This window comes from Rhinatrema bivittatum, chromosome 3 (assembly GCF_901001135.1).
Source record: "Rhinatrema bivittatum chromosome 3, aRhiBiv1.1, whole genome shotgun sequence".
NCBI classification, from domain to species: Eukaryota; Metazoa; Chordata; class Amphibia; order Gymnophiona; family Rhinatrematidae; genus Rhinatrema; species Rhinatrema bivittatum.
In genome coordinates this window covers 66,979,065-67,000,083 of record NC_042617.1, presented here as the reverse complement: position 1 = coordinate 67,000,083, position 21,019 = coordinate 66,979,065, and the positions used below count along the sequence as shown (strand labels likewise).

The 21,019-nt window shown below is 44.6% G+C and overlaps 1 protein-coding gene across 1 annotated transcript in view; it reads right to left on the bottom strand.

The window, feature by feature from the left end:
* DYNC2LI1 (dynein cytoplasmic 2 light intermediate chain 1) overlaps positions 1-20,337 on the bottom strand; it is a 200,980-nt gene extending 180,643 nt beyond the window's left edge. The window contains exon 1 of the mRNA XM_029593329.1: positions 20,159-20,337. Coding sequence (XP_029449189.1) covers positions 20,159-20,247 — 89 coding nt within the window. The 5' untranslated portion in view covers positions 20,248-20,337. The remainder of the gene's footprint in view (positions 1-20,158) is intronic.
* Positions 20,338-21,019: the final 682 nt, after the last annotated feature.

The window sequence follows — 21,019 nt, the reverse complement described above, 5'->3', positions numbered from 1 at the left end:
CTCCCCCCTGCACACACAGGGGTGAGGGACAAAAGTGCCTCCACCCATAGACACTGCATCTATACCACTAACCCCCCCCCCCCACACACACTCACTGGAGTGGGTAGGAGAGAGCTATAAATTGGAGAGTGGAAGGAAGGGCGAGTGAGGAGGAGGGGAACAAGCTAGGAAGTTTGAAATGGAGGGAAGGGTAACAAAGTGCATGTACATGTTCACCACTCACACCACTCCAAAACACCTACCTCCACAACATCCCACACACACACAAACCACCCTACTACACCACCACTTCCCCCAGACATACACACATCTCCACCCCCCACAAACACACAGAGATAAGGGGGGAAAGTGTAAAGGCAAGAATGCTCTTATCTATATACAACCTCTCAACACTCATATTATCCTACACATACACACACCACACACATACACAGAGGTGAAGAGAGGGTGTCAAAGTGAGAATGCAAGAGGAAAATACAATACCCCCCATCCACACACACACACATACCTTATTTACCTCCCCCATCACCATCCCTACACCCCTTTCCTCACTGGCGAGGTTGGCGAGCAAAGCGAGAAGAGCACAGCCCCTAAGGTAAAATTTAAGCTTACCTTTTAATTTCCTTTCCTTGAGTCTGGACACACTAGTCCGGACACATGTGTTACGCTCACCCACCAGCAGATGGAGGAAGAAAAGATATTTTATACCTACATCATTATCTACTGTGTAGTTTGGTGTAGCAGAAGTTAGCAGCAGCCTCTTGGCCAAGCTTATTATTTATTTAGTGATTATACCGGCATTCATGTTGATACATATCACGTCGGTTTACAACATAAATCAAATGTTAATTACTACATTTGCGTATAAAAGAAGGGTAACTTTTAAAATGGTTTATCTAAAATATAAAATCTGTCTCAACATAAGCTAAAATACAATAACAATGGATCCAAGTACATCTTAAAAATACAAATAACACTATAGATCAAAACACATCTTAAAATACAAAATGTAACATTAAAAGTATATCACTAAAAATTATAAATAAAATAAATCAATCCTTGTTGCTAAAGGCTTGGTTAAAAAGCAAGGTTTTGATTCCTTTTTTTTTTTTTTTTTAAAGTCTGATATCTGTTTCCATCCTCAGCTATAGTGGTAAAGAGTTCCAAAGGTTGGGCCCGGCTATAGATAAAGCTCTTTCTCGTACAGTGTTCATATGAGCAGATTTTATTGTCGGAATTGGTAATAGCCCAGTGTTCACAGATCTGGTTATTCGTGCTGGTACATGATGAGCTTACTGAAACTGTGTTTTATGTAAACAGCAGGATGAATTAAACATGAGCTTTGAGCTCTACTAAGCATGTGCAGGAGTTCCCAATGGGGCATTGCCTCAGAGTCTCCTCAATCTGTTTCAAAGTTGATAGAATAGGCTAGTCGGCTGTCCAGGGAGGAGGGCAGGGATCTCATGTCTAATTCATCCTGCTATCTATGGAAAACACAGTTTACAGTAAGCAAACTTGCTCTTTTCCATCGATAAGCAGGGCTGAAGTAGACATAATCTGTAGGGAGTCTCAAACTGAGGGTTGCAATGAAGCAGTTTTGTTAAACAATCAGGACTCCAGTATGGATAGCAGACTATTTGTGAATGAGATGGTGCAGAACCGCTTTCCCCACTGCATTGTCCATAGAGGCTACAGGATCCAGACAGTAATGTGAGGTGAAAGTGTGCACAGACGACCAGGTAGCTGCTTTACAGATGACCTCACTTGGAACATCTCGGTGATGTGCAACAGAAATAGCAGCTGCTCAAACTTAGTGAGCCTTGACTGGGTTAGTGAGATCAAGACCAGCGGCAGAATAGCACTGCTGAATGTAGCTTGTAATCCAGTTAAAAAGAATTCGCCAGGGAATGATAGCGGCGACTCGCAGAGACGTGATACAGAACCTCCCTCCCGAGCGGAACTGCGCTCCTGGTTCATGGAGATCCACCAGGACATAAAAACTTTTAAAGCGGAGATAGCCGCCACCCATAAGGAAATGCGCGAGGATAATGCGGAGTTATGCCGGAGGCTTGATGAAGCAGACATCCAGCTTGAGGAGCACGAGGACAAGTGGAATCAACAGCAAAAAGACCTGACATCACTGCGATCCACCCAGTCTGATCTAGCAGATAAACTTGAAGACCTGGAAAATAGGTCTAGGCGTTGCAATCTACGCTTTAAAGGTATACCTGAAGGGAGGACTAGACTAACTGTACCTTGGTTATTCAGAAAATCTGTACTATGATACTGAGTGAGTCTACAGTGTGGGATCTGTACTATGATACTGAGTGAGTCTACAGTGTGGGATCCCAAGACAGCACACAAACTGAAAGGGCACACAGATCACTGGGCCCCAAGGTAGGGAATAAGCCGCATGACATTATTGTCTGCTTCCACTTGTATGCCTACAAAGAAAGGATAGAGGCTGCAGCGAGACAACGCCGGTTTTGGCGCTGGGAGGCGAACGACATTGCCATCTACGCAGACTTAGCCACTACTACCTTGCGAAAACGCCTGGATTTTAAACCTATCACCTCCGCTCTGGTGTCTGCGAAAGTTCACTATCGCTGGATGTTCCCCATCAGATTGTGGTTCCAGATCGAAGGCAAGTCCCATAAGGCCCGTACTTTGGATGAAGCTGCACATGCCTTGAAGGAAGCTGGACTTTCAGTGGAGATCCCTGCTTCCAATATCATCGCTCCTGCTGGCACCAGATCTGAGGTACCATGGTGGCAACGCATCACTAAAGGAGATTGCAGACTCCAGAGGAACACCAGTGACAATGTGCAGGCTGACATTCTCACCTGAACTGGTTTACGTGTTAGAGTTCCGTCGTGGAGCTCCTGGTTTTCTATCTGACCAGGTGAATAGACACCAGATGGATAAAGTGTGATTACTTTATTCTCTGTTTACAATGTCTGCTGACTTCGATTCCTGGGTAATCATAAGCTGAGTTTCTTTCGTTTACATACGATGAATCACTCTAAGCTGCTCCGGGGGCAGGAAGTTCCGTTCACAGCATGGGTTCTTCCTCCAGTAGCTACTGGGAATGATGGAATCTTTCCTAGGTACTTCAGTGGGAAGGGTGGGGGATGGGTGTCTAGCCTCATCATATATATATATACACACACACATACGGTACTTTAAAACGGGGGAGTTACTGGGGTTCTGACCCGGGGTGGATACTTTTCTCAGTTTCGGTTTGGGGACTTTTACAGGTTACAAATGATATGGCGGACATTACAGATTTTGCAACATGAACAAAGGAAGGGGTACAATCAGGGTCATGATGTCTACCGTTAAATTTGTGTCCCTTAATGTTAAGGGTCTGAATTTGGGTAGTAAAAGAAGGCTTTTATATTAGGAGATGAGCCGCTTACATGCTGATGTGATTTATCTTCAGGAGACACATCTCCGGAAACGCTATGAGGGTCTAATGAAATCTGACAAATACCCGCATCAGTATTGGGCGGCAACGACAAAAGATGCTAAATATTCATTGATTGGTATTTTAATTCATAAGGATTTGCATTTTGAACTACTGAATTCACATCATGACCCCCAGGGTCACTACCTCTTACTTTTTGTGCTGTATACGGCCCACCTCTCATAAAGAGGCTTCCTATGCTACCCTTTACACCACCCTAGCCGACAAGTCAGAAGGGAGCGTAATCATGGGGGGGATTTTAATGTCACTCTTAACCCACACAGATAACTCGACGGGGACCAGCTCTGATTCACCGGTGACTAGGAAGGCCCTCAAAAATATAATCACTTATTGCTGGGATAGACATATGGAAGTCTTGTTTTCCCACATCTAGATGTTATTCATTCTATTCTCAACCTCACAACTGTTACTCCCGCTTAGACATGTTTCTGATAGATAAAACTAGAATAAATATGGTTCGAGCGGTAGAACTTGAACCAATAGTATGGTCCGATCATGCCCCGATATGGTTTTAATTACAATTACAAAATTATGACATTGGTCAGCGATATTAGAGACTTAATGATTCCCTACTAGAGGACAGTGAATTTCAAAAACAGATAACAAGGGACATACAGGAATATCTGCGCTTTAATGATACAGAAGATACTAACCCAGGGACTGTGTGGGAATGTCTGAAACGTGGGCTGCGGGGTTCCTTCATTGCTAGGGCCACCTTCGTAAAAAAAACAGAGAGAGAGGGAAAGGGATCGTCTGATGACAATTTTACACCAGCTTGAAATTACTCATATGCGGGATACATTCAATTCCCACCTAAAACAGGATATTCAGGAGATACGGGACAAAATTATAGAGCTCGATTCGGATCGGATTGCGCATCAGATGGAGCTGGCCCAGCAGAAATTTTTCAAAGGGGGGAATAAAGCCAGGAGATATCTCACACAAATGCTTACACGTAGACAGGCGCAAACTTCCATTCCTAAAATCAGAACGTCAGAGGGCACACTTCTAACTGATAATACTTCCATTAGACAAAGATTTTATCAATTCTACGCTCAGTTATACAGTGGGGACCCGAACATTCAGGGAGGGGCCATCATAGAATATCTGTCCGATATACCACTCCCAGTGCTGACTACTTCCCAACGGCAATTTTTGGACAAAGATATAACGATAGGGGAAATCCATGAAGCCATTAAGACCTTAAACCTGGCAAATCACTGGGCATCGATGGCTATACCCCAAGGTTTTATAAATAATTCTCCACAGCACTGGCACCAGTACTCCTAAAATATTTTAATTCTTTGAGAACGGGGTCTACGCTGTCGCCACAAGCCAATACGGCAAGGATCACTATTTTGGTAAAACCAGGTAGAGATCCGACACTTTGCGGTTCTTACCGACCCATCTCTCTCCTGAATATCGATGTTAAATTATTGGTGAAAATCCTTGCAAATCGTTTGAATTGTTTTATAGCTCAGTTAGTTCATTCTGACCAGGCTGGGTTTATTCCTGGGAGAACCACGGCTGACAATGTCCACAAGATTCTTGACAATATCTGGTATGCGAAACAACATGATACCCACTATAGCCCTATCCATTGATGCCGAAAAGGCATTTGATATGGTGCATTGGTCTTATCTTTTTCATACCATGGAAAGAATGGGATTTGGGGCCCCTTACCTTCAGTGCTTCGGCAGTTATACAGCGCTCCCAAGGCATGTCTTAAGATTAATGGTGGATACTCCCCCACCTTCATGGTGGACAGAGGGACCAGGCAGGGATGCCCTTTATCACCGTTAATGTTCGCCCTCTTCCTTGAACCTTTTGCGGTTAACGTCCAACGAAACGCTGAAGTGACTAGGTTCGCCATTGGTAGGATCTCCTCCAAACTCTACCTATATGCCAATGATATTCTACTTACGCTTACTAATCTTGAATCCTCCCTTACGCATTTGACAAGCGAAATGGAGGCTTTTAGTTAGGTATTGGGATTTCTTGTTAATTGGGAGAAATCGGAGATACTTAATGTCACTATCTCACCCAATGACGCCACTCTACAAGGGCTGTTCAAATTTAAGTGGGCTAAAACACAGATAAAGTATTTGGGAGTACAACTTAGTGCTACCCAGGATCTGCTCTCCATAAATTATACGCCCTTGTGGAATTAATTAATTAATTAAAGATATGGTAGCGGCTCCATTCTTTCATATTTCTTGGATGGGTCGTATGGCTGTATTCAAAATGACAATCCTTCCAAAACTTTTATATCTGTTTCAGACATTTCCGATTCTGATCCCAATACCACTTTTAAAGCAATGGCAGAGGAAATGTATGGCCTTTATCTGGGCAGGGCGAAGGCCCCGGGTGGTTCAGCGGGTATTATTCCAACCTAAAATTCAGGGGGGACTTAATGTTGGTAGACTGGCACATCACACGACAGCCTAAACAATGGGTGCAAACTACCCAAGAAATGCTTGGGCAAGTTCCACTTTGCAGCCTCCTGTGGCAACCCAGGGGTACTTGGTTTGTTCACCCGGGAACCAAACTTCCCCCATCTTCCCTTCTTTCTCCAAACTTGTGGCACTAATATGGGACTCGTCTATTGGGTCACCGGGAATACCATGCTAGCACTTGTTTATATGTAAATAAAGCATTTAGGCCTGGCTTTGAGAGTGCAGCATTGCAGGTGTGGAGGCAGCAGGGGATTCGGACCTGGGAGCATGTCTGGGGGCCACAGAGATTGCGTTCTTTTATAGATCTACAACAAGCTAACGATTTGCCTGTGGCCGCAGCCTACCCCTATGCACAATTAACTCATTTTGCACAAGCCAGCATGATTGCATCGCACCTCAATCTGGGCAAGTCTGAATTTGAAAAGGTCTGCCGAAAAGCAAACAGTTTTAAAAAGGTCCTTTCCGTGCTCTACCGGCTATTGGCGCCCCGGGCTGAGTCCGTTTCCGCTTCCCAGAAGGCCTGGGAGCGGGATCTACAGCTCGATTGGTCTCCCAGGGACTGGAAGTATATCTTTCAGAACTTGGGAAGAGGGTATATTGCTATCTCCCTCATAGAAAATTCCTACAAACTATTATACCTGTGGTATATCTGCCCTCTTCAACTACATACATTTATTCCACATATCTCAGATAAATGATGGCGGGCTTGTGCAGCTGTGGGTATTTTTTTACATATGTGGTGGGATTGTTCCTACTACAAGAGATGTGGCAAGGGATTTTTCAATGGCTGGGGGAAATGATTCCAGAATTGCCTGTTCCCACACCTGCTCAGACGTTGCTGGGTGCTAAAATTCCAGAGATCACGGACGACCATAACCGTTTAGTTCATTATATTTGTTGCGTCCGTCGGTCCTAGACGGCTTTGCCCTGTTTGCCTCAGCTTGTTCACAGCTCCTCCCGCTTACCTTGGGAAAATGGCTACCACTGTGTCTGCAAGCCGCCCTCTCCGGCATCCCTGGAATGGCTATGGTGCTGCCTCCTGCCATGTTCCTCCCAAGGGCTTACTAGGGTGCACACACGCGCCACCCACGTCTTTATTCCAGCATTGGCGCAAACCTCGGGGGCGTCCCCCTCAAGTGACGTCACGCCATCCGGGTATATAGCCTGTATTCAATTGCTAGCTCACTGAGTTAGCAAAGACTCGGATTCGTCCTGTCTAGGCTATTCTGCCGCTGGAAGCTCTATCTCTGCCCTTCGGGGTATTGACTAACTTGGGTACCCACTCCTCAGGGGCCCTCTGCTTTATTTCAGGTGCCTTACAGGGGTCAGGTACTCGCCCCTCGAGGGCCTGCTCTCATTGCCTCGGTGCTAGTACCATCTACTTCAGCCTGGTGGATTTGCATACCTACAGCTACCATCTAGTGAGTAATCTAACTCTCAGTCTGTCTCCTCCACAGCATTGCCTTGCTGGGAAACCTACACTGGAATTTCCCTATACCAACGGGGTGAGAAGGGTCCCCTCTGCTGAGGGTCCCGAGACTGCTACATCCAGACTACCTCACTACTGCCACCTCTGGTAGTATACCTCAAGCTATACAATAAAAGATCTAATTCTGTGTTTGTGCGTACTGAGTCTAGCCCAGTACTGTGGCTCCCCACGGGGCCCCTCCCCGTGGGCATGGTCATTTGCCACAGCACCCAAGAATCCACCCAAACACCGCTTAACCATAACAATATTCTGACAGCCAGTCAATGTGAAATAGCTAACGTGTAGAAGTCAATAAAGATAGCAATAAAGGCAGTCATACAACAAAAGGTGGATAAAATATATTTATTATCTCACATCACAGCATATAAACATAAAAGTATCCTTAAATTTGAAAAGACTTGGCAAGCTTATCAGCTATGGAAGTCTTCGCAAGACTCATCTACTCTCAAATTGTCGGTAGCCTTAATTAGCCCTTAGTTTCACTATATTAGCGGGATCGAAACCTGATATGATCAAACGCATCTATGATCTCTCCCATAAATATTATGAATGCCTTGACAAATGTGACATATACGAGAGGCAAAAGGGGGGGGGGAGAATAGGGATATAATAAATTGGTTTAATAATAAGAGTGTGAATCTCTCAATAGCTATTGTTCTTGATGCTATGTGACTAGGTCATTATTCCAATCAGGATTGCTGTTATTTACTTTGACATTGTGGTATATTTATCCTGTTCTGCCTGTAAGTGTATCATGTTTGATTCACTGTTTACTCAATAAAAACCTTTAATTTAAAAAAAAAAAAAAAATTCTCTTCATTACGCTCACTCCCAGCTTGTTTGGATTGTATGAATTGAAGCGTTGGGACACTTTCCTGTGAGGCTAAGTACGGCATTTGTAATATGCCAATGCTCTCTTGCAGTCCAATGTGTGAAGTGTCTTTTCTCCTTCATGTAAGATTTACTGGTTTAAATGGAATACACAAACAACTTTTGGAAGGAATTTTGGAGACATTCTTAGTACTACTTTGTCATGAAAAAATTACAAGTAGGGGAAATAGCGATCTAGAGCTTGCAGTTCATTGACCCCTCGAGTGGAAGTAATAGTTACCAAGAATAGAACCTTCCTTGTCAGGTATTTCAGATGAGCTGTATCTAGCAGTTTAAATGGAGGTTGTGTAAGGGTGGTTAGGACTATGTTAATGTCCCAAGGTACTGGTAGTTTCTTTTTGAAGGCACTAGATTTTTGCACCAAGTGCATCAATAGTTCTAGATGCTTTGCCTTTGATATAATTTTTTCAGAGCCTGAAGACTGAGGTCGCTGTAGACAAGAATTTTTCCTATTCAACCCACTTTGTTCTTCCCTACCTGTGGACTCTACCCTCAAGTCAAAGTTTGAGAAAAGGAGGAAGAATGATGACTTCATGGTGCAGATTTAGTGGAGCATTTCAACAAAGCTATATTTGATGCTCTCACTCTCTGGGATCAAGGGGACATTTGTCACAGGCAATAGCAAAAGTCATGGCCATCTGTTTTGGACATAAGGTGCCTGCAAGGGGAAACCTTAAAACCACTGGTCGGTTTTCTTGACTTTTTCTGAGTGGGGGGGTGGGTAGTACTGAAAAGTACTGTTTGGAAATCGTTACAAGTTGATAGAGAAGAGTTTCTCTTTTTTTTTCTTTTTGTAACTAAGTCAGTCATGGAGAGACTGTTTTAACCCTTCGTGCGATAGCTCAGACTAAAACAGACTGAGGAGACAGACATAACACATGCGGGAAATCCTGCACATGCTCAGTAGAGCTTAAAGCTCTACTAGGTTGGAAAGAGAGTTCTGTTCTGTGCCATCGGATGGCGTCACCCACAGATCATGTCTAATTCAGCCCTGCTTATAGATAGAAAAAAGAAATGAACCTCCCCCCTCACCCCCCAAAAATCAGTTAATTTTATCTCTTCATCCCGAGACAATGAACAAGTTCTCCAGTGTAAGGGGTAGCTGGTATGTGAGCCCTTAGTTCTGCAGCATAGTTGACGCAGCCTCGAGGGCAAACCCCCAAGGCCTATGTCAGTAACTGGCGAACACACCCTGTAACGGAACAGTCTGGAGCTTCACCTTTACTAGCTGCCTCCTCCGCAGTTTGAGCTCTTGGATTATGGCAGCCGGCAGGACTTAGGCGGGTCCCTAAGGCAGTGATGGTAGCTAGAGTCAGAGACACACCAGTGTCAGAGTAAACAGCAGGTTTAACAGTGTCGGAGATAGGCCAATGTCAGGGCATGCAGCGGGCAAGAATAGTCAGGTCCAGGCAGCAGGCAATCATGGTCAGGTTTAATTGAGAGGTCAAGATATGGAGGGTCAGGCCAAGGGAGGACAAAGACACACTGAAGAGACTAATAAGGAAGACAAGGCTGGAAGGCAAGGCTGGACTGGAAGGCAAGGTTGAACAAGGCTGGACTGGAAGACAAGGCTGAATGAGACTCAACTGAAAGGCAAGGCTGGACAAGGTACAAGGAATCAGGAACACTGCAACATGCACTACTATGCAGAAGACCCATTACTAAGGGAAGATAGGGACGTCGGGCAAGCCCTAATATAGGGCCAAGGTGTGAGATGTCATCAATAGGTGCTGCAGCCATTTCCCATTGCAGTCCTTTAAATGAGGAGACATAGGGTGCGCAGGTGCCTAAGAAGTGGGTCGGGAGGCAGCGGCACTGGCAGTGTCCCGTAGAGATGTGAATCGTGTCCTCGATCGTCTTAACGATCGATTTCGGCTGGGAGGGGGAGGGAATCGTATTGTTATCGTTTGGGGGGTTAAAATATCGTGAAAATCGTGAACTTTTGGCAAGTCTTGTGGGGGTCAGGAGGCCCCCCCAAGCTGGCCAAAAGTCCCTGGGGGTCCAGCGGGGGTCCGGAAAACGATCTCCTGCCGCGAATCGTTTTCCGTACGGAAAATGGCGCCGGCAGGAGATCGTTTTCCGGACCCCCGCTGGACCCCCAGGGACTTTTGGCCAGCTTGGGGGGGCCTCCTGACCCCCACAAGACTTGCCAAAAGTCCAGCGGGGGACCGGAACGACCTCCTGCAGTCAAATCGTGTTCGTCTATGGCCGCCGCCATTTTGCGCCGCCATTTTGAAAAATGGCGCCGGCTGAAGACAACACGATTCTATTGAGGAGGCCGTTCCGGACCGCTGCCGTTCCGGACCGCCGCTGGACCCCCAGGTAATTTAAGGCATTTGGGGGGGGGGTTCGGGAGGGTGGGGGATTTAATTTAAAGGGTCGGGGGTGGGTTTTAGGGGGTTTTAGTGTGCCGGTTTTCCTGCCCTCCCAGTTCCCCCGATTTATGATTTTTTGACGATAAATCGGGGGAATTGGTATTGTATCGTGGCCCTAACGATTTTTGACGATTTAAAATATATCGGACGATATTTTAAATCGTCAAAAAGCGATTCACATCCCTAGTGTCCCGCCACGTGAGGAAGTCATTCCGCCGTGGAAGAAGGACCCGAATGGTAACCAGGGTAACCACTGCCAGCCAAATGTAACATCCAGTTCTTCCCTTTCCAGAATTGCCTTCCAAATTAAACTGTAAAGAGACACTATGTGTGTGCATGTGTATGTATATCTCTATCCATTTTTTCTAAAACTCCAGTTTCAAGTGCCCCTCTTCATTGCAATTGGGTGGGATCTGGACTAGTCTGTCAGAGCTCAAGGAAAGAAAATTAAAAGGTATGTTATAATTTCACCTTCCTTATCCTCCTGCCAGATGAGCCCCAATGCGTGGGATATACCCAAGCAGTGTCTAACCCAGGTGGGGAGAAGCCAGCGCAGCCTTGAGGACGCCAACCCCAAAGACTGCATCCTTCTTAGTTACAGATCTAATCTGTAATGCTTAATGAACAAATGCATTGAGACCCATGTTGCTGCCACTGGAGAGACTAGCATACACTCAGCTCAGGACAAGGTCTACACTCTAGTAGAGTGAGTCCTCAATCCCTCTGGCACCTGCTTTCTATTTCTAATGTATGTAAGGCAATCATCTCCTTAATCCAGAGCTTTCCAAAGTGTGTGTCGCGACATTTTAGTGTGTCACCTGCAGTGTGCCGCGCAAGCCCGGTGCATGTGAGGGGGCGGAGCAAGTGGTATACCGAGGGGAGGTCAGGGGGAGCCAATGCGGCTGCCGGTGGACCTCATCCCACTGGCGGCTGAGCAGTGAAGTACCGCTGTGCTGTGCTGTGTGCCGGACACACACAGCAGAAAGATCGGCAGGGCCGTGGTGGAGCTCATGTCACCACGGCCCGAAGGAAAAGGTCGCATCCAAACCTGCAGGTGCTCCTCCTCCTTCCTGCCCGCGTGGCTCTGGAAGAAAACATTGCCGGAGTCGCACAAGCAGGAAGGAGGAGGAGAATCAGCCGCGTGCAGAAGAGGAGCAGCGTTGTTGCAGCGGGCTGAGAAGAGGAGGAGGCCCGGTAGCATGGCCACCGCCGCGGATCCCACATTGCGGGCAGCCCGAGAAGATCAGGGCCGCTACAGAGCCCATCCTGCGGTAACCCGTGAAGAGGAGGCCCAGAGGCAAGAGAAAGGCTGAGGGCATGTAGAGAGTCTGTGTATGAAATGAGTTGAGAGATTGTGTGTCTGTGTGTGGGAGTAGGACCTGAATGTTTGCAGAGGCAGCATGCGAGAGCCTCTGTGGGTGTGAGAGACAGCATGTGACAGTGAGAGCCTGTTCTTGAACAAGACAGCATGTGGGAGTGAGAGAGAGCTTGTGTGTGTGAGTCAGACAGCATGTGACAGTGAGAGACTGTGTGTATGAACGATTGTATGAGAGAGAGCATGTGACAGTGAGAGCCTGTGTGTATGAACGGTTGTATGAGAGAGAGCATGTGACAGTGAGAGCCTGTGCTTGAGCAAGACAGCATGAGGGAGTGAGAGAGAGCTTGTGTGTGTGTGTGAGTCAGACAGCATGTGCAAGAGAGAGACTGTGTATGAATGATTGTATGAGAGAGAGCATGTAAGAGTGAGAGCCTGTGTGTGTGTGAGAGAGAGAGAAAGCATGTGAGAATGAAAACCTGACTGTGTGTTTGAGGGAAGAAGATAGATTGAGAGAAAAGAAATAGAAAAAAAAAAGACAAAATAAAAGAAATTGGCAAAAAAATAAGAAAGGGAAAGTGGAACAAAAAAGCCTGTGACCAACCGATTAGAAAACTAAAATCAGACAGCAAAGGTAAAAAAAAATAAATTACTTTTTACTGATTGGCACATGTAATCTTTGGGAATGTGCAAGAATAGCACTTTCTCTATGTGGATCTCACAATGTACGGCCCTGCATAGAGAAGGCAGCAGAATGGGCTTCAGTGCCAGAAGCAGCAATCTGCACCTCCCCAATAGCCATGCGGCAGCAGTGACAGTGGCAGCAGAGGAATGAGAGAGGCTCAGAGGTTGCTGGCAAAAGAGGGGGGGGGGGGGGGCTGCCTTTAGTGTGTACATGTGTATGAATGGGAGTCTGCCTGGGGGTGTATGTGTGTGAATGCATGGGTGCCTGCCTGAGGGGGGGGTCTGTGTATGAGAATGAATGGGTGTCTTCCTGGGGTTTGTATGTGTGAGAATAGGTGCCTGTGTGTGGTGTATGTGTGTGTAAGAATGAATTGGTGCCTGCCTGGGGATCAGTATGTGTGTGTGTGTGTGAGAATGATTGGGAGCTTGCCTGGGTGTGTGTGTTTGTGGTATGCGAGGGAGCCAGTGAAAGTGAGAGCATGAATGTGTATGAGAAAATCCAGGGGAGTAAGAGTTTATGTGGGGGGGGGGGGGTGTGTGGAGGGGGAGAGTGTGTCTTAGAGCCTGAGAGTGTGTCAGTGTCTGTGAGAGCGAGAAGTTATGGTGGGTATAAGAGCATGAATGTGTATGTATGTGACAGTGTATGTGTGAGAGAGAATGGACATGCGAGTATGTGAGAGAGAGAGAGGATAACCTCCTAATCCTCGACAATATCAGGGTGACTGGAAATCAAGAGCTCCCACATATGGAGCAGGGGCTTTTTAAAATCCTTATTAGTTTTAATTATTGGGTGTTATTTGATATATGTGCTGTTTTGAAATATTTTATTGGTGTTTGGGGAAATTGTAAAAAATGTATATGATTTTAATTAATAGAAATTCTATTTATCAGTAGTTTTAAAATATTCTTTTATTAGTATGGTTTTACTGTTATAACTGATGCTTTATGTTTCTTGATTTTGTTTGTTTTATGAGGAATGGTGGTTCTGTTTTTCCATTGTTAATACACAGAGTCTGGCTTCTTGGGGTTTCCATTTCAGTTTTTGTCTAATTTGTGCTCCTTTATTTTGTATTCTGTATTTGGTGAGGGTCTGTTCTGCTCTGTGTGTGTGACCATGATGAAAGATTCTGCTAGCATGTAGTGTCTGTATAGGGATCTATAGCAATTGGGTTTGTTTTGTTTTCTCAGTAGGTAGTGCATTGGTATTCTGGGACCCAGTGTAATATTGACAGTGCTGCTTTTTCACAGGTAGGGTTAATGTTGTTTGAGTCCTTGGTGTTCTTACTATTATGTTACATTAGGATTGCAGTATAGATTTTGAATGTCTTTTTTGCTGGGTTTTGAGTTAGCTCACAATGTGCCTGGCAGTGGAAGGTGTTTGTGCTGCTGTTACTGTGAGGTGACACCAGAATTTGAAAATATCTTTTAGTATGATGAGCTGTAAGGGAAACATCCAAGCTCCATTGTTAGGGGGAATTTCAGTGGATGCACAGAGTTACAGAACTGGAGGTGCAGGATTTATATTGACATTCTATTCCTTCCTATATATTCCAGACTTCACTCTCATAGCCATATAGAATTAGTTGAATGAGGCTATCAAATAATTTTATAGTGTGAAACTGGCCAACTTTTTTAAATTACGCAGAAGACCTTTTGGATTTTTTTAACACCAAATATTCAAAAGCTGTGTTCATCCCATCAAGCTCATACATCTCATTAAAGAGGTAAATTGAATAACACAATTTTGTTTTATTATTGTTACTCATAAATTATAACAATAACATTAATCTTGGAATATTATATATTTTTAATATAAATGAAAGGTTTTCACAAGATAGGTTGTGTCGTGAAACATTTTATTTATGTATATATTTAAGGAAACATACATAAATTGTCGAAATACAATTCGTTAGTTTAACCTTTAACCTCTGGTTTGCTAGTAGACTTAATTACTGTGTCATGAAATTATGTTTGTCTAAAAAGTGTGGAATATAAAACAAAGAAGCCGAAGTCCTCAGAAGTATTTTATTAAAGAGACAATATTCCAGTTAGTGCCTAAAGTAGATTCAAGCAACAAAATTGCTTGAATCTACTTTAGGTAAAAAGGTTGGAACTGAGCGAATTGTGACTTTCTCATTTGAAAAAATTAAATAGGAATCTCTGCAGGATAGTGCTTGAACTTCTGAAATTCCTCTGCACCATTGCAAGACCTGCAAAATGAGCCTGCAATACTGCTTTGCTGTCAGATGCTGCACTTGTGGCAATTCCTTCCTCTCTCCACTATAGCTACATGCCAAGGGAAACGGGGGGAGGGGGAAGCAAGGAAGACGGTCAATACCAACAGTCCTGAAGGCTCCATTCTCAGAGCTGCCTAAGCAGCTGGAAACTTCACCGTTAGTGTTTTGTTTTGGTGTTTGTTTTTTTTAATGCTGGACTGTCAGCACAAAGCATAATGAAGGGTCCTGAACCAATCACGGCTGCATCTACCAGGCCCAAATGGAACTAGATTTACTAGGGAAGAAGCAGCAGCCAGACCTGACCATTGCTCAGAAACCCGTCTCTGTATTGCCCTTAACCAAAGATAGCAGCCCTCAAAAAGCTGTCATCCCCCATGCCTATCTATGTCTGCTACAACAGCATGATCACTGCTGGATGCAAAAAATTATTGACAACCTCTTCTGCTACACCAGACTATACAGTGGATGATGACGTCTGTATAAATTATTTTCTCTGCCTCCATCTGCTGATGGGTAAGCATAATCCACGTGTCTGGACTGGTCTGATAGGACAATATGGAATGCATATTAAATATATACTTATCAGGGTTTCTACTACCCTTGTGATTCTGCAATATTACTTGGTCTGCTGCTGATGTTTGCTGGTTTATGTCCTGGAGTTGCTGACACTTTCCTACTTGCCACCATTTCCCCTGAGTACGGTATAACAGGAAAGAATCCTCAACTGAATCTCATCTATTTGTCCAGTTACTCCATTTTCTATTCTAGCAAATGACTCCCTGTCACGATGCCTCTCCTCCTATGGCAGGATTCTGGCAAGGGTCAGTTCTGGGTCTTCTCCTTTTCACTATCCACCTGACTAGTCTTGGTGAATTTTCTCTTTTTAATTGTCACTAATCACCAATACTCAGATATGCAGATTTACTTCTCTTTTTCCTCACCTTCTTCCCTCTCCTCTTCTTCCAGACTTTTGGCAAGTGCTATTTAGCTATGCTCAATGCATCAAAAACAGACTCTGTATCCCAGTTAATCTTTCTAACTTTTTCATCCTCAGGATTCATCACCCTTGCCTTCACCCTTCTGTCTTTTTCCTCTTTAGTAAAACTTGTGATGTCTTCATTGATCCCTCATTATCCCTTTCTTAGGGTGGGGGTGAACTGAGGTGACTGCTGTAACCTCATGATGTTGGACATTACTTCCCATTCCCTGCCAACGCTGCCACTCTTCCAAGCAGAGGTATCAGGTGGTTTTACCCTCCCTTCACGCACAATTTCAATCTTGGAGAATCCACTCTGGGTGATTTGTCCTGTGCCTCACATTTCACTAGGGTCAGCCCTGTTTGTTGATCTTCCCCAAACTTCTCTTCACCCCCTTCAGGTTTTAGAAAATTCTGCTGTTCTTTTCTCTCTCCCAGATATTCTCATACAGCTCACCTATTACATGCTTTCCAATGGCTCACTATCAAATACAGATACCAATACAAAATTCTCCTGCCTACTTTCAAATGTATTTATAGTTTAACTCCCTCTTATTTATCATCCCTCATACTAAGCTATGTCCCTTCTTGTTCACTCTCCTTTATGACACAATACCATCTTCCAGCCTTCTACTCACTATCCAGCTTTAGAACCATCTTCCTATAAATATTCAGAAAATGCCTGTTCTATCTTCCTTCAAACCTTTATTTATTTATTTACAAGTTTATAAACCGCAGATCCAAAGGTCTATTCAGCGTACATGTTAAGAAAAATCAAAACATAAAGCACATAAAATAGAATAATATAAAACTAGTGCGTAAACAATAATACAATATAAGATGAAATAACCAGTACATAAAACATGAGACAATATAAAATAATAAAAAAGTAAACAGTAACAAACTGAAATACTATTTAGTTCTGGGAGTTATTCATAAATCTGCTTGTATAAATGAGTTTTCAGGCTTTTTTTGAAGGTGGAAAAATGTTTCCTCATTTCTTAAAAACTGTTGAAGGGAGTTCCATAACGATGCTCCAGCAAAAGAGAAAGTATGCTCTCTGGTGTCACATACATGAGCCAATTTTGCTGAGGGAATGTCTAACAGGTTTTGATTGAAGACCTAGGGCCCATGAGGGTTGATACGTTTAAAACTCTAGTTTTGGCCTATTTTCTTACCCGGAAACTTTCACCATAAAATCATCGTGTCTGTTTATCCACCTGGCCCTGTGCCCCATAACTTTTGAATCATTCTTCAATTTCATTAAAATTTCTGCCGCTGACAATACAGCACCCCGAGACCCTTGGCTCAAATGATTTCATGTGCCATGACACTTAGAATCTGTTTCTTTCCTACAAGGAACCAATCCAGCTAAGTTGTTTTAAGGAGATCAGAGCACACTGTAATATCATCATGTAATTTCTTTCTAAACAATTTTTCTTCAAAACCAAAAGGTGACATTACAGTCCAGGAGAGTACAACTACCAATTATAACAACAATTACAAAAGGAATTTGTTACCTAATCAGGTTACCAGAACAGGCCCCAATCTTTGTCATATTGATCTGCTATTCATATTAATCTTAGCCATAATAAAAGTTATCTACCAAACAAGGAAATTAGGCATCATAAAAAGTTCACACATCTTGCTTTTAACTAGATCAACATTTTTCAAATGTGGTTTTTAGTAGACTATTTTGCGGTCATCAGTGGGAAAAAGCAGCTCATGTGGGGCAACAGAAACAGAAAAAGAAGTGGCTCCCACTTGTGTGGAAAGAGCAGGAAAGCTGCAAGAAGAGCTCATAGAAGAAGAACCACTTTCAGAAGGGCGGGCAAAAGAAAAAGTACCACTTATAGAGGTGGATCCTGCAGCTGATTGTCATTTGAAGAGCAAACTAGAGGAGGGGGGGCCAAAGAAGAGGCAGAGAACAAGAGGACACGAGAGAAGGGCAGAAGAGGAAGGGGAGGAAAAGAGGAAAAGGAATGGAAGTGAGGGGAAAGGGAATAAGATGAGAGAGAGTATTTTAGGAAACATTACATCAGCTTTTTTTTTTTCTTTTCTTTTATGTACACTTTGAAATGATATGCTGTCTGCTCTGTGCGGGCACCATATAAATATTAAAATAAAATAAAAATCAGTCCACTTTATGCCTAAAACTTCTATGCTTACATTTGCTGATTCAGCAAACAATAAACCTGGCCTGGCTATTCGGGGAAACAGATTCTGCTCCATATCTTAACTGTGAGTGATGTAGATAAGGAGGATGAGTATTTTACACTCAGTAAAACAGGCGATTTCAAAGCATTGTTTTTGCACAACCACTTCCTGAGAAATTATGGTCCCTGTAGTTAGTGATTTTGTGCCAGCTCAGCCCAAGTCACCAACCCAGAACATTTTTAGCTTGCCTGCCAGACACCATCTGTGGAAAAGAGTGGAGCACATGGCTTCTGGTGGCAAAAATCATGAGCTGCAGATCAATGGTGCTGCCCAAGCTTTTATAGTAGCTACACCAGCCTCACCCCCAGCTAAGAATGCTAAGCAAATCATGATGCCTCCAGGAGCCAGCAGAGCAGCTGTTGGCAGAGAAGATAACAGCCAGACCGATCACACCCCCAGGGCCCACAGAGCCATGGCAATTCTAACAGAGCAGTAAATTTTGCCCCCAGGAGCCCATGCCTACTGGAAGCTATGCCAAACAGCGAAGGGGGTGGGGGCAGCAGCAATAAGATGCGATGGGCTGCAGGATAGGGGACAAGAGAGAGGGAAACTGGTGGGAACTGACTGAGGGGATAGGGCACGAGAAAAACTGGTGGGGATAAGCTGGGGAGAGAGACAGCAGTGGATAGGGCCAATGTAAGGATATTAGATGCCCTAGGCAAAGCTCAATTTTGCACTGCCCCCCCCCCCCATCTGCCTATTGGTAGCAGCTCTGGCAAAGCATCCCTCTCTCTCATCCTGCTCAGCATTCATCTCTCATTCTCCACTCACTTCTGCCAAGTCCTGCATACCCCCTCCCTTTGCCCCCATCCACAATGCCCAGAATCCCTTCTTTCTATCACCCTGTTCAGCAACCTGCCCAAAATCCTCTCTCTCCACAACTTCCCATTCATCCAGCTTCCTCTTTATCACCATCCCCCACATCTACCCAGCATCTATGCCTCAAAAATGGGTAGGTAGGAACTGGAAGTCACTGAGGTTCTCCTCCCTCTCTCCAATGTTGGCACCTTAGGCATAGTACAACCGCCTAGTTTGTCTAACGGAAGAACAGGCCCTGATACCAACCTTTTTATGGCATAGTGGAAGTGATTTTTTAAATAAATATAATATTGGACCCTTCAAATATTACTGGTATATTGACAACATATTTCTGATTTTGATAAAAGGAGAAGAGACACAAACAATTTTTCAATTCTTTTAATGAATTCCATCCTTCAATCAGATTCAAAATGGACTAGTCTACTGAGAGTGTTAACTTTTTGGATACTACAGTCTCTATCAGATTCAGATTACTTTACTGGCATGGCATCTACATGTGTTGCCAAACTGATATGCATAGATTAAAATAAAAAAAGGTATCAACAATGACTATCTGCACACAGGAAACCGACTGACAGATGCCACTTACCTTCACAGTTCAAGCTACCACCCCATCACATACAAAAAATATCCATTACACACAGTCAAGCCACACAATATCACCGATATGACACGACAGGGACGAATACCTCAGAGTCCTGATTGAATCCTTCAAATAAAAGGGCTACAATCCCAAAATCATTTCAAGAACACTGCTTGTTCGCTTAAAACACCCAGGACAAGTCTGCAATACAAAGAACCCTTTTAGTTACATAAATAAAACTGGAAGGAAGAGGACTACAAACACCGCAGAAACTCTTTAAGAACAAATAAAACATAAGGTACACCGAAAACTCTCTCTCTAGAAACCGAATCAGTGCATGGTCTCGAGCGCCCGAGATCCTGCCCCCTCGTATCTCAGCCTTCAGTAGGAGTCCTGTTAGCAGGCGGCGTCCCTGTGCCCTCAGGCTAATGACCAACCGACGGCAGCTCCGCCATCAGCAGCGTCCCCTAAAGCAGCTCAGCGGGGCAGCCCCATGCACAGACATGGCCGGTCCCTGCTCTCCTTAAACCGTGAAGCACGGCGATGAAGCAGCTGCAGCAGCTCCGGAGCCCGCCCGCCCGCCGGCCGCTCCGGCTAGCAAGAGGAAGCGAGCGGCGCTTCGGCCTCACCTGGCTTTGGGCATTTTCGTAAACGTTTCGCGAAGAGACGACTGCCCGCGCGCCCGCTTGTAACAGTTGCGATGGGAACCGCGCAGCATCTGACGACGACTCCCGCAAACTGACGTTTTGTCCCGGAGCAGGACGGGAGTTGTAGTTTTGTTGGGGGTGGGACAGGCCTGAAGGTCGTAGGCCTCGCTTGCTAGCTGACGGAGCGTAATAGTTTCTCGGCACGGTTTTCCCTAGTGGCGTTGCAACTCTGCCCAGGAGAGTGAACCTCAGTTTCACGCGGTGTACCACAGAACGGGGCGCATCGGATTTACCGGCTGGCTCAGCCGTAGAGTTAGCTGCGTGTGCTGGCATGTTTTTTTGTTTTTTTTTATAGTTTTGGTTAGAATAAGAGAATCGGGAAAAAATTGGATGAGGCGACGTTGTTAGTTCTGAAAGCTCGTACATTTAAAGATTAGTTTAAACAATACATTAATGAAATTAACTTGACCCAGATTTGGTAAACTGAATCTGATACAGTACTACTGGCAATGGCATCCAAGAAATAAGACCTACAAACTGATAAATATATTATGCATAGCACAGCCAGTCTATGCAAAGCTTGAACAAGACAATTATGATAAGCAGATAAATAATACCAACACTATATAAATATTTACTGATTGTTGCAGTTGGGTGCTGCAGGCAGGATAGTGGACCCTTGGGCTGGTCTACCCAGGGTGACAGGGTAGGCCGGGAAGCGGAGCCACAGGCTGGCGGTGTTCACCCGGGAACCAGGAGCCCCCCAGGAGGAGCCCGTAGGGTCCTGGAACCTTGGGACTTGGGATATCAGCTCAGAGTCAAGTAGCAGATAAAGCCTGGGCA